Below are 24,660 nucleotides of genomic sequence, written 5' to 3'. Positions count from 1 at the left end.
CAGAACAAATGTTCTTAGAGGTTCGGGTGCTCAATCTAATTCCCATTCAGGTCTCCAAAGAGGCTACAACTACTTTGGTACAACCAAATAGAACTTACAGCCCTGCACTCTTTCTTAGAAAAGTCCAGACACACCTTCAGATAGGGGGATAAGGAATAAGAAAATCTCCACAGAAAAGCAAGTGTTGTCAAACGTTCATTGGATCTCTTGGAGGTAAGGCTGCTTTCCCTACCCCAGACATCTGTGGAAAAGTAGTTTACACCCTGGCAAAAGCATCTGTGTGAAGTAAAACTTCCTAGATGGAGAAATCTGTCAGAAAAAGAAAGAGCTCCCCTCATCTCAGTGCAGGATGCACTTTCTCATGAGAAGCTACCTCAGAAAACAATTGTGATCTCAAACCCAGGATGGGACTTAGCTCCAGTAGCACCTCCGATCACACGTGATGAGCAAGCTATTTTTCTTCATGTATAGAAAATCTGGTTAGTTGTCTTTATTATGGTAAAATATATATAACATAATATCTACTATTTTCACCATTTTCAAGCATGCAGTGGTGTGGCTTTAAGGACATTCACAATGTTGTGCAGCCATCACCACCATCCATCTCCAGATCTTTTTCATCTTTTCAAATTGAAACTCTGTACTCACTGAATGATCCCTCCATATTTCTCCCCTCCCCCAGCTCCTGGCAACCACCGCTGTATTTTCTGTCTGTCTATTTGACTACTCTAGTTACCTCTTGTAAGTGAAATCATACAGTATTTGTCCTTTTGTGACTGGTTATTTCACTTGGTATCATGTCTTCAATGTTCATGTGTGAGAAGATCCATTTTTAACACACTCTCAAGGATCCCTTCTTGTTGCCTTCTACTCAAAACACACACTTGTTGCCTTTAGGTAAACATGGATAAACAATGTACTTTGCCTTGACTGGCCTTTGAGGAGTAGCTTGTTCTGGAAACTGATAGTTATCCTGAAGATCTCAGGCCACAAGAAAGAAAGCTCCCTTCCTGAAAAGACACTCCTGACAGCTGAAGACATTGCCTCTTGCCTACAAATTACCCTACAATAGGCCAGGGCAGGGCAGTCCTACTGGCTTTCAAGAGGAATCTGCAGAGTTGAAAGGGAGTATCTGGAATTTAGCAGAAGGACTTCACAATTCCATTAAGACAGAAACATAACAGAACAAGCTCAAGAATCATTGTTGACCAGAAGCTACAAATGCATCAGTCAAGTACTATAAAGCCCCTCGAGATCAAGGGTGTATTCAAAGAAAAGTATCAGGCAAGGAAGACATGATATATAACAAATGAATATAAGCTCCAGAACCTGGCAAACCTGGGCATGAATCCCAGATCTGCCACTTAATTTGCAGTGGGACCTTGTTAAGTTACTTCACCTACCTGAGCCTCAACTTCCTCATCAGTTAAGACTGTTACCAACAGCATCTGTCCCTCCTTGTGTGGTAATGCATTAAAAGGACCATCAAGTACTTGATGGTGGACATAATTTCTTCTACTTGTCTCTGCAGTACTCAGGCCCACATTAGAGCCATGTTGGTTGGTTTTGGATACCGAGTTTTAAAAGTAATATATAGAGTCTAAGGATTACCCAGGGAAGATCATTTAAAAATATCAGAGTTGGAAGAGGTAGGAAGTCAAAAGCTGAAAGAAAATGGGGCTACTGGGCTTACAGGTGAACGATATGAAGAGACACTCAACTCTTTTCAAGTGGGGATTTCATAAGAAGATGAAGAGCCAACTATTTGAAGTAGAAGTCTTCAAATCGAAGCGGCAGAGATTAAGATTGGATGTGGAGAAGAAATGAAGTGCCACAATGACAAAAGACCCAGAGGAGTCACCAAGGAAAGCCTTATAATCTATGTGCTGGAGGCCTGAAGAATAGAGATAGATGCCTAAGGAAGCACTGATGAATAGGAACGTAATGTGAGCTACACACGGTATTTAGAACTTCCTAATATTAAAAGAAAAGTGAAAAGAGGGAGGGGAAATTAATTGTAATGATGTATTTTCTTTAATCCAATGTATCAAAATACTATTTCAACTTGTAATCAACTATAAATTATTGAGGAAACATTCTACATGCCTGTCTTTGCATTAAGTCTTCGGAACGCAGGGTGTATATTACCACCGATATCACATCTTAACTTGGACTACCCACAGCGGAAGTGCTCAGAAGCCATATATGCTGGAGGCTACAGAACGGGCTAGCCACAGAGCTGGAGACATTCAGATGGGGAAGGCGGATGGCAGGAGGGCACAAGTGACCTCAGCACGTCCCTCCCAGCTCCAGCTCTATATTTAGCTACCTGTCACCTGACAAAAGACAACCCTGGTGCATTCCGTTAGGTATGGCTTCCCTTTTAAAGTAGCTTTGGGAGACGGAGGAAGCACCAGCTCTAACTTCCCATCAATACATTTTCAGCAAACACCCAGCATGTTTTTAATTACAAGTATGCTTCGGATAAAGATAAAATCTATTCATTAAGCCCAAGGAGCTCAAGAGGCACTGGCAAGAAGCAAAAGGTCCTGAGAGGAAGATCAATCTGTCTGACGTCCATCAGATGATCAGATGTAGCTAGTATACACCCTGGAAAACGTAGACTTAGAAATACAATGTAGGAACAACTCTTAATACAAGTTCACGAGGCTGAGGAACTCCCTAGGTTTCTGCGAGGTCACTTCCCTGTTTGGGTATTCTACCCTTCTGCAAAAGGTCAGCCTTAAAAAAAAAAAAAAAGGGAACAAAAACAAAACATAAATAGGACTCAGAGTGCAAACTAAACATGTTATCTTCATGTAAGCACTCTGGGTCAGGGGTAACCTGGGAGCCAGAGGAGGAACAAGTGCAGCAAAGAGGAAAGGAAAACAAGAGACCTCTGGCCCTGGTCCCTCCCAGGCCTGAAACGGTTCTTTCTGCATTCTCGGTTCAGGGCTTGGATGCTGTGGGACTGTGGTGTAGCCAGGAAGACCACCCTGACTTTTGTGTACTGCCACTGGGAACATGGACCCAAGATAGCCCTCTGAGGGCTTGTACTACTGGATCAAACTATTCTGCAGCAACTACAGACACCACGCTGACAGCTGATGGTATTGAATGGTCTCTATGTGCCAGGCACTCTTCCAACCGCTGTGCGTGTAATTACTCATTTAAATCTCACAAGAAACTTATGAGATAGGTCCTATTACAGTCTAATTTTACAGATGAGGATACAGAGGCACAGAGAAGTCAAGCAATTTGCCTCAGGTCCCCCTGGCTAGTGAGGTGGCAGAATGGGGGTATACAAATGAACATAAAGATACATAATGATTATCATGCTAGAAGAGTTTGGCCATAAGTTCAATACATTAATATTTATAATATAGATAATATGTGTAATGTGTAACATAGTATCCACATTATAAATATTATATCATATATGATATATAATTACATATAAAAGGTGTATATGTGTATTATATTTACAAAGACAATAATATGAACATATCAATAGAGTACATGGATCAGCAGAAGACTTGCCAGCTATGGAAGGGCAGGAAAAAAAGGAGTTGCAGAGACAACGTAGGTGATACTTACTGTGGGTTTTAAAATATGTCCACACCTTCTTTGACATTCCTGTCTAAAAGATGGAGCCTAATGAATTCATTTCTCCTTCAGGGCAGGCTAGACTTAGGGAGTCATTTCTAGCAAATTGAGTGTAGCGGAAAAGACAGTGTGTGAGTTCATGGATTAGGTTATAAAAGGCACCGGCGGCTTTTGCCTTGCTTTCTTTTGGGTTACTCACTCTGGGGGAAGTTAGCTACCATGCTATGACGATACTCAAAGAACCCAATAGGGAGAGGGGTCTTGAAAGTGAGGAACTGAGGCTTCCTGCCAACAGCTAGCACTAACTTGCTAGCCATGTGAGGGAACCATCTTGGAAGCAGAACCCCTGGCCCCTTAAGCCTTCAGATGACTGCACTCTGGACCACATTTGGGAGACCCTGAGCCAGAACCTCTCATATTCCTGATCCATAAGAATTGCATGTGATAACGTGTTTATTTTTCCTTATCTGCTAAGTTTTGGGTAATGTGTTATGTGATAAAAAAAAAAATACAATATACCTCTTCAAAACTGGAATACACCTCTGGAAAAATTAAGCGTTAGCATTGGCTTTGAGCAGTTCAGCCCTTCAGGCAAAATCATTCCCATTCTGAGATCAACTCATGAAGCTAACCTGTTGCCACTCAACAGTCACCTCAGCCTCCCTCATCCTGATTATCCACTCGCCAAACAACTTTTGGACTATGATTTCGCTCCCGGTATCTTCATTCCTGGGTGAGAATGAACTGACCATACAGACTTGGATCGTCTCTTGCAAGATTCTGTGATGATAGCTTTTCAGGGCGAGTTAAATGGTTTCTGATCATGATTTGGCTTCCTGTGGAGGCCTTCCTGTGCTGAGTATATGGACTTGGAGTACATCTGGTCCCTCTGATGATGGCTCCTCATGGCAAGCTAATAAGCCAGGATTGCAAGGTCTACTACTTTCTAGTTAGTACTGAGTCAGTCTCTCAGGGTAAGCATCCCCAGGACACTGATCAGAGAATAAGCATCTCCACCTTCAAACAGAAGCCTGGTCCTACATGTGGGGACTTGGTACATGAGAGCTAGGTCCTGTCCAGCTGCCCTGCCCATTGGTCTTCTTTGCGGCATTCACACCACCTTCCAGAGAGCAAGGAGCTTTTACTGAGATGTGTAGTCAACAGATTTTCCTTACTGGGGAAGACTTAGAAATCCTGAAACTTGCAATGAGTCAATCACTTCTGTGATGCAGTTTCTGTTATCATACACCCCAATACCACTGTATTTAGTAGACACTCTGGAATACAGAGGTCCAAGAACAGCAAGATTCAATGGTGCCAACTCACCTCTACTACTTTCTCTGAATATTTTCTCTAGATAAGGAGTAAAGATGTTATTTGCTGGATGTTTTACGTGGGTAAAAGTTGATGATTTATAATTTACAAACCAGTGACATAGGAGTAGTAAAAAAATCCTGAAAGAGCTATAATAAAAGACCATGAGGATTAGGAAACTGTCCCAATGATTCTTAGAGTGACAAAGATTGTGCTTAAATACCAAGTCTGGTATTATTACTACACAATAGTATGTCAATGTTTAAGGGTTCCAGTTGTTAGTAAATTACCCTTAAATTGCTATTTTATTATACCCTTGTTTTCGGTTTAATAACATTTACTATAAAAGGGTTTCTCACAAGTATATTTAGGCAATTTGTTCATGCGAGAAATGGTTGGAAATTAAGTGCACACACACAAGAAGTACTGTTTAAATAAATGCAATAAAAGGCAGGAATTCTAGTGGATCTTAAATGGTCAAATGCTCCTTGGAAGGATTTCTATTACACGTCATGTACTAAAGCTTTCTAAATGTAGTGCAACTCTGCACAACTTGGGGACAGATGGCCAGTGGTAATAACAGACACTATGCATTTGGTAGGAATGTGAGCTGACAGGGCACCTAAAAAGTCAGGGGGAAAAATGGCAAATCCCAACATGGCAACGGTGGGATTCTTGTGCTGGCACCTGCACTTGTCTATCGTCTCCTAAGGTGCCTACTTGAGCTAGAAATGACTGGACAAACACCCCCATAATTTGGTGGAGCCATATAAGACATGTGGATTAGACTAGCTGTTATGGGGGACTGGGACAGCATGCAGTTACTGAGCCCCTATAGCTACAAGTGGTGCTTTGAGCAGACATAAAGGACTGGATAGATAGAAACCTTCTCCGTTTTCAAGGAGGGTGACTGCCAGCTTCCAAGGTGGCTCCCATGGACCCTTGCCTTTCAGTATTCACACCCTTGTGTATTCTCCTCCCACACTGAATCCAAACAGGTCTGTGTGACCAATAGAGTGTGGTAAGGTGTTCTGAGATTAGGTCATAGAAGGCATTGTAGCTTCCACCTCCTCTCTTGGCTCCCTCACTCTGCAGGAAGGTAGCTACATCAATTATGAAGACACTCAGGCAGCCCTGGGGGAGGCTTGTGTGGGGAGGAAATCGGACCTCCTGCTAACAGCCAGCACCAACTTGCCAGCCATGTGAGTGAGCTACCTTGGAAATGGATTCTCCAGTTCTAGTCAATATCTTGACTGCAACCATGCAAGAGACCTTAAGCCAGAACTACCCAGCAAGGTTGTCCCAAATTTCTGACCCTCAGAAAACTGTGAGGGGAAGATGATGTGAAGCTCTTAAGTTTTGGGGTGATCTGTTACACAGCAATAGTTGATGAATATAGCTTACTAGTTAACTAATTAGAGCTTCATGTTATTTGGTAAAAAAACAAAAAATCACTCAAAAATGCTACTGCCCCAGGGCTCCTGGGTGGCTCAGTTGGTTAAGCGTCCAACTTCAGCTCAGGTCATAATCTCACAGTTTGTGAGTTCGAGCCCCGCATCGGGCTCTGTGCTGACAGCTTGGAGCCTGGAGCCTGCTTCGAATTCTGTCTCCCTCTCTCTCTGCTCCTCCCCCACTCATGCTCTGTTTCTCTCTCTCCTTCAAAAATAAATAAAAACAAAAAAAAATTTTTTAATGCTACTGCCGCCCCTTGAATTCACTAGAAAAGAAAGGAATCTATGTAGTAGACTGCATAGCCCATTATAACCATTAGAGCTTTCTCTGGGACCATGAGGGTCATTAGCTGTTGGTCATTCACTGACTATCCTCAAAGGGTACCTGTGACTTGAACAGACACCTACAATATCCACTTACCACTCCCAAGTGATCTGGTCATTCTTCCATGAGGTCTCCTTTGCTCCTGAAGGACCCAGACCAGTAGTCAACTAGTCCTGAGATCTTGGCCAAGAGCTCAAGTTAGGGCTGGGATTCACATTCAGGTTTCTGACCTCCTCCTGGCCATGGCTAACTTTTGCAGGTCTAAGGCTGCCCATTCCCAGCGGGCACATAAAACTGGCCAGCTCCCCTGACCACCTGCCTCAGTTTTGACCTCATGTCTGTACAGACGACTCCCACATTTGTATCTCTGGCCCAGGTCTCATCTTGGATGCACATTCAGTTGCATCTTCTACACGTCCACTTGGATGATCTCAAAGTTACTCTGTCCAAAACTGAGTTCCCCCTCTTGCTGTCACTAGATCTGCTCCTTCGGTCCTCTGTTCTATCTCAGCAATGGCTCGTCTATCTTTCCAGTAGCTCAGGTTGAAACCTTCGAGCATCATGGACTGACTACTCCTCTTATATCCCATGTTTAATCTGTTAGCAACTCTGTGTGCTGAATCTTTAAAACATACCCAGATTCTAACCACCTCTCACCATGCTTCTGCATTCCATCCACCTCCTGCCCCACAAACAACATAACGAACAGAATCATCTTTTTATACTGGAAGATAGGTCATGTCACTTCTCTGATCAAACATTCCAACGGTTTCTCATCTCTGAGCAAAAGCCATACAATAATGTATTAGGTTCTCTATGATGGAACCTCATTCCCCACTACTGGTCCCTCGTTCTTTTCAGTCCATTTGGATTCCTTGTTGTTTCTTTCACATGCCAGATATGTGCTACCCCTCAACCTTTGCATTTGCTGTTTCTTCTGCCTGGAATGCTTTTTCCCCTACCCAGATCCACATCCAGCCCCTCTCAGTTATGTCTTTGCTTAAATGTTGCCTTCTGAGTGAGAACTTCTCTGTCCACAGTATTTTAAATTGCCCATATTACTCCCTCACCTTACACTTCCTTATCCACCGTGCCTTGCTTTATTTTTCTCCACAGCATTTACCATGTGACCTGTTGTATATCACACCTATTTTCTGTACTTCTTCACTAGACAATAGCTCTATGTGGCTAGTAATGTTGTGCCCATTTTCCCATGCATTGTCATTTCTTTATCAATTGCGTTTTTAAATGGCTACATAAAGTTGTTCCCAGGCATTTTGTTTGAGAGTGGTTTGTTAGACTTTGGGATTTCTTACTCAAATCTTAGGCACTTCCTACAAATTTCTTTTAAATGAAGAATCGGTGACCTGCAAACTATTGTAGGTGTCACGGGTCACCCCGAAACAGTTCAGTCACCTCTTTCTAGTTGGACTGTGCAGAATTCTGATTACTTTTAGCTTTAGTGTCAAATAAAAACAGGAACGTGTAAAAGAGGAAAATAAAATGACTAACTTAATTTTCAAAATCTTTACTACATTCCCCTCTCAGTATTGTTAGGATGGAAAATTTCCCCACGTGCTGGAAAACAAAAGCATAATGGGTGATTTTCTTGATTGTAACTGACACCAATTAAAGTAATCTTCATGATAAAGATTCATTAGGCTGAGGCAGCAGAATTAGATGTATTTAATATGACTCTCTTGCAAACATCTGTTGAAGAAAGAAAGAAAACCAATGCCAATAGGGCTGTGTTAAAACTATCGTAACATCCAAATTTTTTGGCCGTAAGTAATTATGTTCTAATAAAACCTCACAGGAATGGGTCTCCTAAGAGTCATATAAATTAGAGATGAAGAAAATGTTACCTTACTCTTGACAAATGCAAGACAAATCCTTACAAACCACATTCAGCTAGTTTTTTTATACCAAAAACCTCTCAGAGGAGAGGCCATAAATGTTCCCAAAGCAGGAAGTTTTCCCACTCACTAAACTTCAGTGCCGTTCTCGCACTCCCAGACCACCACTGACAAAACCCCACACACCACAGAACGACTCTCCATTAGTATTTCAGAATAATGAATTGGCAATCCTCATGCTGACCTTGCAAAGGAGGAAAACATGCTTTGTCCGAGAACACTCAGATTCGGGCCTTATTCCATGAGCAGCTCTACAAATGAGAACTTTGAAAGAAGCACACTGTTGCCCAGGTAGCCTACCTGCCATCGTATTTATTAGCGAAGAACTCCAGGCTAAAATCTTTGGCAATGGCCAGATGGAGTCCATAAGGAGTGTCCTGAGAGAAATATACACAGGTCAAATCTCAAAGGAATAGTTCATGCTTGATCCAACAGACCAAACTGAACAACAGCCACTTCCCACAATAGGTTTACAAACCTGGGAAGGGCCGATTCACCTGTGACAACAGGGGGCCATTCTGTGTCTTTAAATGAGTCTGGGCTGTTAAGTCTCACACTTTCTAAAATAATGTGGAAGTTGCTCAGCAACTTACAGGCAAAATTTCCCATCCTGAGAGATGGGAATCCAAAGTGTAAGTGTGAATGTAAGAGCCCTGTGATGTGTGTAAATACTGTCACCAAGGAACAGCACATATACATCCCCAAAATAGACGTGCCAGAAAAGTTGACTGTAAAATTCATGCATCACTCATTTAGGTATGAAATCTGAAATACATGTAAAAGTTATTCTAGGGGAGGAGAGAATGGACAATTTTGTGGAGGGAGGATATTCAAATCCATGGTCACAAATTAACTGTTACTGTATTTGAAAAAAAGGGCCTAATCAACTGTGTAAGGATTGAGTTGGGTAAGCAACCCCCAAAACGTTTCCAATCCTGCTTGCTTTTCCTGATTAGTTAGGTATAGCCCTGTAGAGGGAGTGAGAGGCACACCTCTCCTTCTGGTTCTCTTGAGCTATTAGCCAACTCCAGGAATTTATGCAAAGGCAAGCAGAAAAGGCAGTTTATTTTCTTTCACCTGTTCTTTGTGCATCAAACTCATTTTCAGGTAAGTAGGTCTGTTGATGTGCTCAGAATAAGGTTGTTTTGGTTTTCTTGAGAAAGGGAGCTACTTTTTAATTCCTAAAGTCCTCTGTTAAGAAGGAAGAAAGGCAGGAAGGACAATAGAAAAGGATGAAGTTCTGTAATCAGAAATGAGAATGGCCAAGGCCGTTTCTGTCCTTTTGGGCTATTCCCTCCTTCTGGGCATCCCACCTTGAAATTAAAGAGACCCAGAGGTCAGTGGCTGGACCAGAATCAGGGGCACTAACCAGATGAGGACGCTTTGCTTTAGCAGACTTTGTGGGAAAGTTGCAGGAGGAGACAAGAGCTCACAGCCCATATTATAGACTACAGACAAAGCTTCTCGTGCCATCCTTTCTGAGCCTCAAACATACCGTCTAGAATTCTAAACCAAAAGAGGACCCAAAAACAGCAAGAGGACTTATATAACACTGGTCCAGTGCTGGGAGTGACAGCAGTGGCCCATTTTGTTTTTTAAAAAAAACTTTTTTTAATGTTTATTTATTTTTGACTGAGAGAGAGAGAGAGAGAGCGCGCGAGGGGAGGAGGGGGAGAGAGGGGGGCAGGGGCAGAGAGAGAGGAAAACACAGAATCTGAAGCAGGCTCTAGGCTCTGAGCTGTCAGCACAGAGCCCAACGCTGGGCTCGAACTCACAGACTGCGAGATCATGACCTGAGCCGAAGTCGGACATTCAACCAACTGAGCCACCCAGGCACGCTCCATTTTGTTTTAATCTAGCTTTACACCACCATCTTTAAGGGGAGATGTATTTATTAAGCTGTTGGGTCTTTATCTTTAGTCCCTATCAATGTTGATGGCCCAGTGTTAGGGTCTGTCCTCCTCAATGGGGTGTGTGGGGTCAGAGATAGCCATGGGAAAAGTTTTGTACCCCACAGAAATGTCCACAATACAAAAAAATTGGAGAGAATCAGACCAGAGAGGTAGAAAAAATACTTTAAGAAGGCCTCCATTTATAGAACCAACCAGCAACTCTGTAAGGAATAGAATCCATTTTCTAAAATAACCCCCAGAACCTCCAGCAGACCTCCAATCAGCATCCAACACATTATTTACTGGAAAAAAACACAAAAAGCTTAATCGATTATCACTACACCAATGGAGACAACTTGTGGCAGTTCAAATCTTAAAAGATTTATCATCAAATATTTTCTGCTGTAGATATGCCCTGCATATATCCAAACCCTTCCCCTCGTGCTCCCCATCCTCATCCATGATGTGGCTTAAGAATCTGCCTCCTCCCTGTTGATCTGCTCTAGCCCTCACTGCCTCTCTACCACACAGACCAGCTCAATAATGTACATGCGGTATGACTCTCTCCTGAATGAAGACTGCTGGCTCCCCTGAGGGCTGGGACAGTGCCTCCCATTTATGTGTCTCTTAATGCTTGTCTAGGTCAGTGCTGATCACGCAGGCTTGCTGGACCACACTGGACAAAAGATACATGTGCTTTTCCCATCCAAGTACTAACTAGGCCCGACCCTGCTTAGCTTCCAAGATCAGAAGAGATCGGGCACGTTCAGGGTGGTATGGCCGTAGACACATGTGCTTTTCTATCATAACTGCTGACACAGCAGATCTGTTCCTTCCCAGCTTTGTCTGTCTCTGGTTAGGGTGGTAAGTGTCAACAGCAGAAACCTTCGGACTAGGGCAGAATAGTGAGGGGACACTGGGCTCTAGCAGAAGGGGAGCTCTGGCCTCCCTTCGGGGGTGGATGCCGCTCGTGTCTTCACATTAGCTCCTCCCGAGGTCCTCCTGAGGTTCAGTCAGCTTTCAAAGAGCCATCTCCCACCAACCTACATACACACACACACACACACACACACACACACACGTGGAAGCCGAGCTGTCTGGAGACTCAGACCCCAAGACATAGGTTACAAGTACCTAAGATATGCTCGGTTGTCTTGGATGTCCTTTCTGAGGTATTCACTTCCAAAAACTGTAGGAGCATTAGGTGCTCTAAGTGACTTGAGGAAAAGAAAGATAAGAAAGCATAGCGACTGAGAGCATAGATTCTAGCTGTGTTGTCTGGGCTTGAATCTTGAATTCCAACCATCCATTTGGGTAGCAGTGTGACCTTGGGCAATTCACTTAACTGCTCTACACACTTCGGTTTCCTCATTTGGAAAATGGGATACCTCATAGGACTGTTAAGATGTTTGAATTATTTAACTTGTGTAAAGCAAGGGACCACTGTTTGGCCCATAGTGAATGCTATAAAATTGTTAATGATGGTCACCATCATAGAAGGGACCAGGGCAATGCTCCATGGGATCCTCTCCTGCAGGCTGAGGAAGGGGAGGAGGAGAGGCTAGGAGAGCCAAAAAGGCCTAAGACACAGGTTCTTAGAGTATCGTACCACCCCCAGTCCCCGCCCCCCCCCCCCCCCCCCGCCCCCGCCAGGCCTCCCCACACACACCTGGGAACCTGTTAGAAATGCAAAATCTGGATCCCCATCATAGATCTACTAAATCAGAAACTCTGTTTAAAAACCCCTTCAGGTGATTTGAATCCAGGCTTAAGTTTGAGAACCACTGGTCAAAGGAACTAAGAGAAAAATCAAGGCCTCCAATTTCTAGCATAGGCATGGTCAGCAGGTTAAGGCTGATGTGAAACCAGGTAGGAAAAATAATATCCTACCAGGAGAAGGGCTAAGAGGAATCAACTCAATCGGTGGCAGGGACCTATTTTTAAGAGGAAGTTGTTGGAGTTTTAAGAAAGTTATCAACAAATAAGCAAGCAAAACGTCATAATGTTTCTAGGAGAGGGATGATCTCTCAAGTGTTGCGGTTACAGCAACCTAGCTAGTAAAAAGGAGTGACGGCACCTTCAAAGGCTCAACAGAGAGGCCTCGATCCAGCCCACTTGGGTTTCAGAATGCTGTTAGAACCATTAACAAAGTCTGACCAGGCCTGGGGGTGGCTCATGATAAAATGTAGGTGAGAATTTCCGTTCTAAAGTATCTTGACCGTAGAACCACACCGTCGCAAACCATTCCCACATCGCCCCCACCCCGGAGTTCTGCGCTGCTCTGAGAAGGATGGAGGTGGGTGTGCAGTTGGCCCAGAAGAGCCTAGACCACGCAGTCAGACCATTACCTCTAGACGGCTGCTCCGGAGAGCCGTCAGGTAAAGAAGTATCAACTCACGGGTCCGATGATGAACCACGAGACACGCAGCAACAGGAGCAAAATTCTCTCGATTAGAGGACCGTAAGATTTTGCTGAGTTTGGGGGAGAGGGCACAGACGCTGTATAGGTTATATGGAGCTGAACACATTACAGTTGAACCAGATGGTAGATGAAAAGCTGAGTTGATGGAATTATCACATAAGGGATTGCTCCATCTCCTCCCTCCCCACTTTGTCCTCCTCCTTTTCTCCCCTCCTCTGGTGTCCACTGGGCACAGCTCATCATTATTGAGTGTCCAGCTGGGTATTGTGATGTCAGAGGCATCGCCCACAGCAGACGATGCTGGAGGAGAGACTAGAGGCCCAGCCATGTTTGGGGACACATGGCCTGACTGGAGCTCCTGTGATACTATGTGGCACCCGCTCCCTCCATTTACTGCTAACATCTCACACCTCATACATCTCTGGAATCCTTTATCCTCCCCTCCCAAAACCAATATTGTGCCTCAGGGAAACTGAGGCACAGAGAAGCTCACACAAGGTCATGCAGCAATACTCTGGTATGCCCATGAACAGTGCCAGAGTTTCCTGACCACTCATCCACACCAGTCCAGGGGCCCCGGCTGCCTTTTATAGAAAGTTTCCACACACCTTCTATTCCTAACCTTGATCACAAGCATCGCCGGTCCACATGCTTTGGAAGCACCAGCAGACTCTCTGTGTCACAGACTTAGTAACACGCCCCATTTAGGACCATGAGCACAACTTGTTTGCACTGGACGCGGAGTTCTAGATATTCTTCTTGGGCTGCATTTTTGTTTTTATTTCAAACACAGCCAACTAATCAGGGCTTTCTACATCAAAAAAAGCCAATTTTGATTCTCCACAAAAAATCAGCAGCTTACCACACACACCCTTTCCAGGTCATCCCCGAGATGCCAAGGGCATCAAGGGTCTGCGATTTGGGGTAGGAAGAACACTTTGTTCCCAGCTGCCCATGGTGGGGAGCAGTACCCATCTTTTTTGGTTTTTATTTTGCAGGCTGATATTAATAGTAACAGGACATGAAAGATAACCTAATAAATAGAGATTATATATATATTTACATGGATATATATCAGAATGTCTTGACCTTGAGATCAAAAATGGGGTAGGGCCTTTGGAAGAGATTAATGCAAGCCCCTCAGAAGAAGATCTGAAGGTGAAGGTGCAGAGCAGATAAATAACCTTTAGCACATGGCTTGCTCCACTAATCACTGAACAGAGTCCAGTACCTAAATAAAGCCCCAGAAAACCTACACATGGCAAGAACTGACTCACTAATAAAACAACTGATGGGCCAACATAGGGAGTGCTCACCGCCAGTAAGGTGACTTGGTTTCTCAACACGAAAGAAGTACATTTCAACTGTGTAGTAAATAAAATAAAAGTTCATTGTAAAAGAGCCCCGACCGTCCCCCATGTGATCCGCCTTTGCTGCCTCCTCATGTGACTGGCCTCCCAATTTAGAGCGTAACCAACTCCCAGTGACCTGTAATAACACCATTCCCAAATTAGAGCTCTCAATTTGACTTGGCCTCGGTCCCTCCCTCAAAGCAAAATAAAGCATCCGTTTTCTTTTTTTCACATTCATAATACTCTTCTTTTTGAGTTGCCAACTCAAACCCTGCTCCAGTCAGATTGAGCCCTTCCTCTAGTTTTTTTTTTTTTTTTCTGGTTAGCCAAAGAGCCCGATGGAAAAACACCAAGAGACAAAAACAAAAACAAAATCAGACAAAAATTCCAAGTAAGTGACATTCAGCTGGAAAAGCTATGATTCACATGCAAATAAAAAATCTCCCTGAATTCACTGTTATATGACGCAAGCCTCTGGCTTCGACATAAAAAGGGCAGAATGAAATCACCCACAATTAAACTCACTCTGGAATACTGGAATTCTCTGGCTAGGCCTCCCCAACTAATGATAAGAAAACCCCCAACTGTGACAGAATGAAGCTAATTGTGTTGGATCCCAGGGCATCCCCACCTCAGATGACACTCATTCCTGAACATTCCCCAAGCCAGCATTCTCCACCTTCCCTCACCCCCTGACCTGGACTCAGCATAGCCTACAGGGAGATGGGGCTCAGACGGGTCTCCCAGGGGAAGCCCTCCTTTCTGGGCGAACCGAGGGGATTGTGCTGAGAACTGTGGACCTCACCTCCCACCCCCAACCATCACACTTCCCCTTTTTCTCCTCAGGGGAAAGTTGGTCAGATACCACTTTTTTTTCTAGATGGTTCCCTTAGGATGTGCACTCCATATGCCTGAGAATCACAGAATTCTGGAGATCGGAAGGGCCCTCAAAGATTCCCTTTCCTTTACTATTTGTGGGGGTCCCACCCCATGATTCTTCTGTGATGTTCACCAAGGCTGAGCTCCTTCCTAGCCATGGGGAGCCCACTTTTACCATCAAAGGGGCTAGGATTATTAAAGCCATAATTGGCCTCTCTGCAACTTCTTCCCCTTTAACAAAGGTCAATTTTTCTGAAACCCACAAAGAAGAAATCTAGAGATACTTGTACACCCATTCATAGCAGCCTTATTCACAATAACCAAAAGCAACCCAGATGTCCACCAACAGATGAACGGATAAACAAAGTCTGGTATATACATACAATGGAATACTATTCAGCCTTTAAAAGGAGCGAAATTCTGATACATGCTGCAACATGGATAAAAACTGAAAACATTAAGTGAAATAAAGGAAGCCAGGCACTAAAGAACAAACAGCATATGATTCCTCTTATAGGAGTACCTAGAGTAGGCAAATTCAGAGAGACAAAAAGTAGAATCGTGGTCACCTGGGGCTGAGGGGAGGGGGGGCAGCTATTGTTTAATGTGTGAAGAGTTTCTGTTTGGGATGATGAAAAGGTTTTGGAAATGCAGAGCGGTGAAAGTAGCACCACACGGGGCATATAATTAGTATAACAGGACTGTACATTTAAAAATGATCAAACGGCAAACGTTATGTACATTTTATTGCAATTAAAATTAAAAAAAAAATCTATTCCCCCTTTCACAGGATAGCTATCTCCCTAAATTTTCTTTTTCAACCTCAAAATCCCCCGTTCCTTCTAATAATCTTTAGATAATATGATTTCTATGAGCAAAGTCTAGACCCTTACAGCTTCCTGGCCACACTCCTCTGGGTTTACTCGGTATCTCTCTGAAAACCTGGCATCCAGAACTGAACAGCAGACTGTGCAAGCCCCTTGCTGCCCAGGGTCTCCCTCTGAGGTACCCCGCTTAACCCCCAAACGAAAGCTTCACAGGGTGAGCCTCCTGACGGCCTATTTTGGCTAGCTGGGCAAAAAGGGCCAGGTTCAAAAACCTTCCATATTCCACCCCCACCCCCTACTGCCTCCCCAGGCCCAGATCCACCTCCCAGACAGCTGTGGGCAGCTGCAGCTGAGAACTGAAACCATCCGAGGCAACTAGAGGGGGGCGTGGAGTGGGGCTGAGTCTCAGCTGAGCACACTCCGGCCTTTCCACAGATTTCCCTCGTTTCCCGTAGGTGTTTGGCAAATGGAGACAGGGTGGGCCCGGGAGGCGTCTCTCTCCAGGCACTCGGGGACGTCTCTTAGCAGCCACCCACCACCAGGCTGTAGCCACCATCATGGTGTTCAAACATGCGGGCTGAACCAGTCTCGCTGGGCTCGGTACACTGGCCCCTCTGGGTTCTTCTGGAAAAGCTTTGAAAGTTTGAGGTGGGAAAGCTCCCTTTTGCATTTTAAAGTATGTTGAAACTGAGCAGCCTGGGTGTTGGTCTGATTCCACAAGTGAGTAATCCATTTCCTGAAAGTAAACTGCTCACCCTTTGGAAGTGGACCAGCGATTTGGGGGTGCCGTCTGAAGTGTCGCTAACTGGGTAAATATTTACAGACACAAGCCATGGAGCTTTTCTAGGAATGTCAGTTAATTTGCTAAATTAATGACCCTTAAGGTGGAACCCTTAAAAAAAGGTTAATTCATCTCTAACGGGTGAATAATTTACGCCTGGGACAAGGTATTGGTTGGGATGGGGGTGGGGGTGGGGTGGGGTATGCTTGTCTGACTGGTTAGAATAACCACATATAAATTAAAACCAGGCCTGACTTAAAATCTCTATCTTCTGACTTTTTTTGACTCCTGATTTTCTATTAATATCTGAGCCAATGATGGGTTGACTTTGGAAAACTCTTTTCTTTGCCAATATTTTGCCTGGAGTTTGAAATGACAAGATTTTAAACAATTCCTTTTTGGTAAGTCTACTGGCCTCGGGGATTCCATACAGAAGATCTAATGCATCCACCACTCACTAAAAGACTGTGCTCACCTGGCTGTACCTGAAGATTTGCTTCCCCAATTCTCCTGTGTGGGCAATTTTACACTTCAATCAGCTGGCTTGAAAGAGCCTTTTGCCTTGAATAATAAAAAGGTGATTTCTTTTTGGCTCAAACGATCACTTAAACAATCCTTTCAAAAACACTCCCAGGCCAACTTCTCATCCGCCTCCATAAGACAGGCAATCTGTAAGAAGTAATCTAAATTTTCTTTAAAAGTATGTAGCTAGATGAATGTTTTTGGAGCTCTGTTGGGAAGAAGATGAGTTTGTGTGTGTGGTGGGCTCCGAGGTATGAATAAATCAGTCTGAGAAGCAATTCTCAATTGCAGAATCATGGAAGTTTCTGAATCTGACAGAGAAGAGGTCATTCTGGATTCCCAGCCTCATGCTCAGCCTCCCTCCAGCACTCTTCTGTCTCCAAACAAGCCCGTTTGTTGGAATCGCATGTGACTGATGGGCTCAGGCATCACCACTACCCATGTGGGTCTTCCCAAGCAGAAATGGGGGTTTCCCTGACTCCCTCTGAGCCCTGGCATGGTCCTGTGCCTCACACTCTGTCCTGTTGTACGATTACTTGTGCCTGGGTTTTAGACCAATCCTCTAAGACTTCCTGGAATCAGATGCCATCCACCTACCACTCCATCCCCCCCATCAGGGGTACCCAGAAAGGAAATGACTATGTGGGGTCATAGAGCCCAGGTGCCCCAGTCGGTTGAGCATCTGACTTCGGCTCAGGCCATCATCTTGCAGTCCGTGGGTTCGAGCCCCATGTCGGGCTCTGTGCTGACAGCTCAGAGCCTGGAGCCTGCTTCAGAGTCTGTGTCTCCCTCTCTGCCCCTCCCTCGCTCTCTCTCAAAAAGAAACATTAAAAAACAAAAAGAAAGAAATGACTATGTGACTCTGAGAGAGGACAGCTGTCCCTCAGTGTCCTGGAGCCTAAGCCCATGAGGGCCAGAGCATCAGTGAACACTTCCGTCCCTCGAGAGCCAGGCAGGGTGCTGGCTGGGTATACAGTTTCCCCAAGAGGGCCCACCTCTGACAGCAGCATATGGAAGAAAATAATGTGCCAGCTGTGGAGAACCTGGGGTTGGTTATCCAGGTAGCCAGCAATGCTGAAAACAAGGGTTTTTCCTTGTTCGTTCATTTCCTTCCTTCCCAGCAGGCCCACATATGAGGTAGCAGAGTGCTTCACACAAGTCAGTGAATGCCTGAAGAAAAAGGCTGGCCTATATTGTTAGTAGAGTGGGAATTCGGTCTTAGTCTATTTCCTTTTATGCTTTCATCTGGCACATGTTCATTCTCCATTGCATTATCTTTTTTATTTATCTTTTTAAGAAGGCAGCCACAGCCAGCATACGGGCCCATCTTGGGAACTCGATTACGTGCTGAGAAACTCCATCTTAAATACTTGCGGGAACGAAAGTAAATGCTTCAAATATAACTATGATTAGTAAGTATTAATGTCAACAGGGTTACCAGGAATCGGGGAATGTCAGACTCACGAGCCGAGCCTTCAATGGGATGTGTGCTGGTTAAGTCAGGGACCCGGATATGGTGTGTGTGTCACTGGCAATTGTTGCCAGCAGCACTCAACAGCCCCCTAGAAACCACCTTATTTCAGGGTGCAGCCTGACCAGCTCATCTGTGTTCTTGGTTCTTCTTACAAATGAATCGAAACCTAGATGGACATTAGGAAAATAACAATAGTTTAAGAGCAAATCCCAGCATGTCTCCAGAGCAACAGAGAATCAAATTCTGAAAGCAAATAAGATGTTGCTTTATTCTTCTGTCTCTGGCTCTGCTGGCCGGGTGTGAGTGAATTGGGTGTGTCGGGTGAGGGGAGAAGAGTCTCCGGAACATACCATTATGATTATCTAACAATAACAACACTCTCACTGGCAATGTCAACTGAAAAGATTAAAAGCGCGAGGTTTCTTCTACTCTACATGGCAACCAGCTTCTGAAAAAAAAAAAAAAAAAGTAGAAATATGAACTGCTTTGTTAGGTCTCAGTGATGCTGGCTACTTTAAGGATTTTTCAGCCCTTAGCATTATAAACTGAAGAATGCGCTGTTTCGAAACAGAGACTTCTGGATCTTATTTTAACTAAAGTTACTTTTCAATTTTTAGAAAAGGATAGTTAACAAATGTGGCTAAATTTAAGTAACTTTAGTTAGTTCTCCCTTGAAACAACCATGTCATAAAGTAATCAGACACTAAAAAGGCCTCAATACCCACATTACAACCCTACACATTATCTCTGTTCACAGTCCAGAGACATACACAATCCAAGTCTCAGTCACAGTCCTGAAAATGACACCACATTGGCAAGATGCAACTCTACAGCAGATGCACTAAAAAAAGTGAGTGGCAGCTACTAAGGCCCAATTTGCCATGCATTGTCTTATTAATTTTTATTTTCTGAGAAGTAATTTTTTTCCAAACAGTAAATGTGGCGGTTGTATTAAGACCAACACGGTTACTGTTCATTCCAATAGTTCTTGTCCTACAACCACATGAAGCCTAAGAAAAGACGGCCGTGGGGGGCGCCTGAGTGGCTCAGTCCAGTTAAGCTGACTTGGGCTCAGGTCATGATCTCACAGTTCTTGAGTTCCAGCCCCGCGTCGGGCTCTGCGCTGACAGCTCAGAACCTGGAGCCTGCTTCGGATCCTGTGTCTCCCTCTCTCTCTGCCCCTTCCCTGCTTGCGTGCGCTCTCACTCTCCCAAAAACAAACATTAAACAATTTTTTTTTTAAAAACATTGTTGTGTGAAGAAAGACACAGTGACCTCAGACACGTGTGTGAGATCTCCCAACAGATACAGCAATCAATGGTGGTAGAGTACTGGCATTTGCCATCTGTGATCAGAGGATAAGGAGTGTCGCCCCAGTGGGACTTTGAACATACATGTTCCGTTTTCTCTGGACACACATGCACCTGTCCTCCCATCACCACCACCATTTTGCCTCCAAGTCCTCCAGGTCATCATCCCCTCCTGTCTTCTCCAGCCAAATCTTGAAGGCTGTCACACAGAAGTACTTCCCTTTGGACATTCTGAAAGCTTGGTCTGGTAAGGACAAGCAATGGAAGAGTTACTGTGTAGAATTGAGCAAGGCAAAAACGGTCTCTCAAGTGCAGACAGGGCCTCAGGGACATAGCACTAGGTTCGAAGTCTGGAATGGAATCTCCTGTACCTCAGTTTCCTCATAAGAAAAAAAATAAATTATAATACCTTCCATCACCAGCCACTTCCAAAGAATGACCAGGAAAACAATGGCTTGTGCATCTAAAGACTCAGCGCTACTGTAATGCTAAGGAAGTCACTTTGAATGTCCTTGTCTAAAGATCTTTACTCCTATAGGCTACAACCCCCACTCATGCCCACGCCTTGGGGGCATCCTCTGAAATCCAGTCTTTGCCTAGAATCTTGCATCATCTGGAAAGGGAAGAGAGTTGAAACATTCTTGGTTGCAGATTGGTATTTTTAGCACTTTTTGAAAAGATTAGGCTGTTTTTCATATAACTCGTTTCTCATAATATTAGCACTTGTGTTTTAAGAGCACGGAGCAGGGAGCTATTGTTAGAGAAGACAGGATCAGAATAAAGTAGCTGAGTTATCAGCTATATTGCTCATTCTTTTCTTTTGCTGAAAATATCTCCTCAATGTCTACTTTTCAATTAGCAGCTCCAAAATATTCCTGATCCAAAGGACTGTAGATACGTAAGAATCACCAAAAACCAACTTTAGATATTTGACCTTCTATCCCAGTCTCCAAAAGTGATGGGAAACTGGCTCATCTGTGTTTCCACAAAGGCCTACCGGTCTGTCAGACATAAAATTCAAACTCAAGTCAATAAAAAATAAGCACTTGAAATATCTTCCTTACTTCCCCCACTTCTTCCTGCTATCTATTTCTTGGCTATTTTACTACTTTTAAGTCTTACATAGCACAAAGAAAAGGGGAATGTTACTTGAAAGAAGTTTGGGGACAAGGTTGGGTCAAGCAGAGGGTAAATTAAAAGGTTGGGATTATTCAGGGTTTCAATTTTCTATGCTCTCTCAGTAGACCACATGCGCGCATGTGTGTGTGGTGTCTATATATATACATGCACGCATACGACACACACACGCGCGCACACACACACATATACCCACAATTATAGACGGGTAGGTCGACAGAGAGACAGAATGAATGGGCGAGAATTGGCTGCAGGTCATTGGAGACTTTTTAAAAAGCATTCAGATGCTAGTGTAAACCCCAGGAGACTAATTCAGCAGACAAAAATGCCCTTTTAACCAAATAGTTCCAACTTATGAGAGAATTTCCTCCTTTCGCCAAAGCCAAATATTTTACTGTGCGTTAAAAGACTAATTGAAACAATATTGTGGTATTCCAGCATGCGTGGGTTATGAAGAGAAACCTTCACTTCATGAGCAAACACTGAATCTCTGGTGAGGGTTAGGCAGGAGTTGTGGAGACTTGCTCTGTTTCATTAATATTCACATATCTACTTGGTAAGAACTGTAGCTTGGAACTATGATTTCCATTACAAAGCCCCTGAAATGCCAGGAATGAGTCATGGCATTGTGCCTGGGCACTGCGCTGATTTTCTCCATTAACCAGGCGTACATACTGACAACTTCCAGGAGAAAAGCTGAATGAGTCAGTTTCAGGAATAAACCGCATTAGAATACTATGTGCGAGGAGGAGTTAGGGTAATAGGAATTGGGTGGTTTTGTGTGTGTGTGTGTGTGTGTGTGTGTGTGTGTGTGTGTTATTGTTTTGTTCTCCTTAAATAGAAACATTCATAAAATTCATTTCTCCAAAGAGCAAAAAGCATAGATCCATCCAATTATTAGGCTTCTAACACCATGACCAGATTGGTGGCTCAACCACCGCACAGTGTGGTAACACTGCTAGCTAGGATCAATCACAGCTTTTCAAGGACAATGCCACAGCCACTTGAACACATGGGGCGCTACCTTTGGACCACTTCCAAGCATCTTCTCTTGTCCTGACTGTCTCTTCTTCAGGTGTCTTCCCCTAGCCGACTTCCATAGTGAAATGGGAGTCACAAGGAGACAACAACAAAGGGAGGGAAAGGCGTGGCTAGAATTCAGGCAGAGCAAGTGTGTGTTTCACATGCAGCTGCAACAACCCTAACTGTCCAAATGGATCGCTGGCTTCAGCAGGGAGCGGAATGCATTACGCAGGGCTCTACACTGAGAATGTGGGGACTCCCACATTCTGTCATGTTCCCTTGTGCCATTCTAGTTATGGAAATCGGACTCCAAATCTCTTTAGCCCTCTTCTTCCTTGAGAGTCGTTCCCATATTCAAGAGAGGAAGGCCTAGAACGCCGTCATCTATTAAAAAATATCTGAGTATATTTTGGGAAGTCTGGTAAGGGGGAAATACTGAAAGCATCATTGGCTAACATCTCTTCTGATTTTATCTGAAGTTTGAAACCTGGATCATGAAATGACTTGAAAACGGAAGAATCACGATACATGGAGAAATCTGAATATGCCACAGGCACTTGCAAAGCCACACTGTGAAGTTAATTAGGGAGGGTGATTACGAGGAGCTGGCACACCTCTTTCCAGCACGAGCCTGCTGCGCTTCTCATTGGCTCCCCTGTTCAGGATTATACTCAGTTGTTCTACATTTTTCCTAGGACTGAGCCACAGGCTTGCCTTTTCTTTTTTTGGATTTGGCCTCCAATGTTTAGGCACGAGTCAGCACACACAGATGAATAGATGAACTGAGCTAATTTAAGGGAGCCCTCCCATGGAAGGATTCTCTTTTAGCCCTCTATATTTAGTTAAGGTTTGTGCCTGTGCAAGATGCTTACTAAAGGACTCAATTTTCTAAACCTTGCAAGCGAGGAATCTCTGCCATGAGATCTGCCTCCTAACAGGCTACTTGCTTGTTCACTGGGGTTCTAATGTCCTCATAGAAGCATTCAAACAGGCCAATTAAGGTGACCTCATTTAGATCATAGGGTGACTAGCCTCACTTTCATACATGCAGCAAGCATACACCGTGTTGGGATCCGGATTGGTGAATATCCCTATCAGACAGAACTTCCTAAAACTTAATTTGATATGACAACTCCATTGAATTGCTACAGAAGCATTCATTTTGACTAAATCACAGAGTTCCTAAATTTTACATTTAGTAACAAACTAAGGATCTGGAGCTTTCCACTGCGAAAGCATGGATTCTCGTGCTCTTACACTGTTGCTTAGTCAGACCTAACATGTGGCTAAGGAACAAGTTTAACGTCTAGCCCTCAAGCAAAAAAATTTCAGAAGATTCTGTGGCTTCCTGGCTATAAAATGAACTGCTTTCCATGGTAATGGATGCTCTGCCTTCTTTTAAAATTCTCCCCATCCTGCTGATTTGAGTGTCATTTGGGGCATGGCTACTATCAACGTTAAGGGATATACTGCACTGTCACGGTGACAGAAGTGTCAATGGATTTCCTCCTCGTGTTTTTGACATTTAAAGACTTCTGCAGAAAGGTAGACTCCATCTGTGTCCTCCTGCTGGCAGAGACTAAACACCTGTATGGTAGAAACCAAGCCAGGATCCGTTCAGTGTCAAGATGGGCCTTTGGAGAACAGAATCAATTACCCACTGCCTTCTTTTGTTTCTCAAATCCTTGGGCGTGCTGAAGAGGTCAAGTTTTAAACAAGCTGCTGTTGCGTTCTTACTTTTTTAGACAACCTCACGCAGAAATGTGTATCTAAAAGCAACATAAAGGAACAGCAAAACTCCTGCCCTTCTCTCCCTAAAAATGGAATACATTTACTTGGCAACATCTTTGCTTCCACTGAATGTATTTACTTCTTAAATGAGACAAACCTCTTGCCAGGCTTCTCGCCCACTCTGCAGGGACATAGGCCTCCTTTGCATAACCTCTTCTTCCCATGGAGAAGAATGAGAACGCCATGCTTTAATCTTTTGGCATTTCTCGTTGGATGCAAGCGGGATCCTAAAAGGGAGTTAGGTCCCAGGAAGGAGAAGTGAATGAATTTTCTTCATTCCCTTCCCCCTTTAATTATGTGTGTCCCAGCATGGGTTTTTTTTTTTTTTTTTTTTTTTTTTTTTACGACTCATAGAGTAGGCTTCATGCTCAGATAGAGGCAGCAGACGCTTCAGAGAGCAGGGAAGAGTGGCCTCCAGAGTTATGGCTCAGAAAAAGAAACCAATCCAGATCCATGGGCTGAGGTTTGAAGTTTAAGACTAATGGCCGTGACTGTTTACACAGACAGAAGACAGTTATTTAAGGCTGAAATATGATCTACCTTTAGCTCAGCCAAAATGATGATCCAAGAGAAGCGTAACGCTATGTCTTCTTAGACTCCGCTGCCGAGGGGTCCTGCAGAGCGGCGGGGCTGTGGGG

General features: G+C 44.0%; 1 protein-coding gene across 6 annotated transcripts in view; it reads right to left on the bottom strand.

Moving 5' to 3' along the window:
* The window catches only part of SAMD4A (sterile alpha motif domain containing 4A), a 210,715-nt gene that overhangs the window by 85,129 nt on the left and 100,926 nt on the right, over positions 1–24,660 (bottom strand). For 2 of the 6 annotated variants that reach the window (XM_060617278.3, XM_060617284.3), the window contains exon 1: positions 12,903–13,269. The exons of 3 other annotated variants lie outside the window; for them this stretch is intronic. In XM_060617278.3, the coding sequence (XP_060473261.3) occupies positions 12,903–13,254 (352 nt within the window). In that variant the 5' untranslated portion in view covers positions 13,255–13,269. Of the gene's footprint in view, positions 1–12,852; positions 13,270–24,660 lie in introns of those variants that run through there. One more of the 6 variants, XM_060617286.3, reaches the window with a different exon arrangement.

This window comes from Panthera onca, chromosome B3 (assembly GCF_046562875.1).
Source record: "Panthera onca isolate mPanOnc1 chromosome B3, mPanOnc1 haplotype 2, whole genome shotgun sequence".
In the NCBI taxonomy this organism is placed as follows: domain Eukaryota; kingdom Metazoa; phylum Chordata; class Mammalia; order Carnivora; family Felidae; genus Panthera; species Panthera onca.
Note: the sequence above shows the minus strand (reverse complement) of the source record. Positions and strands in the feature narration are given on the sequence as shown.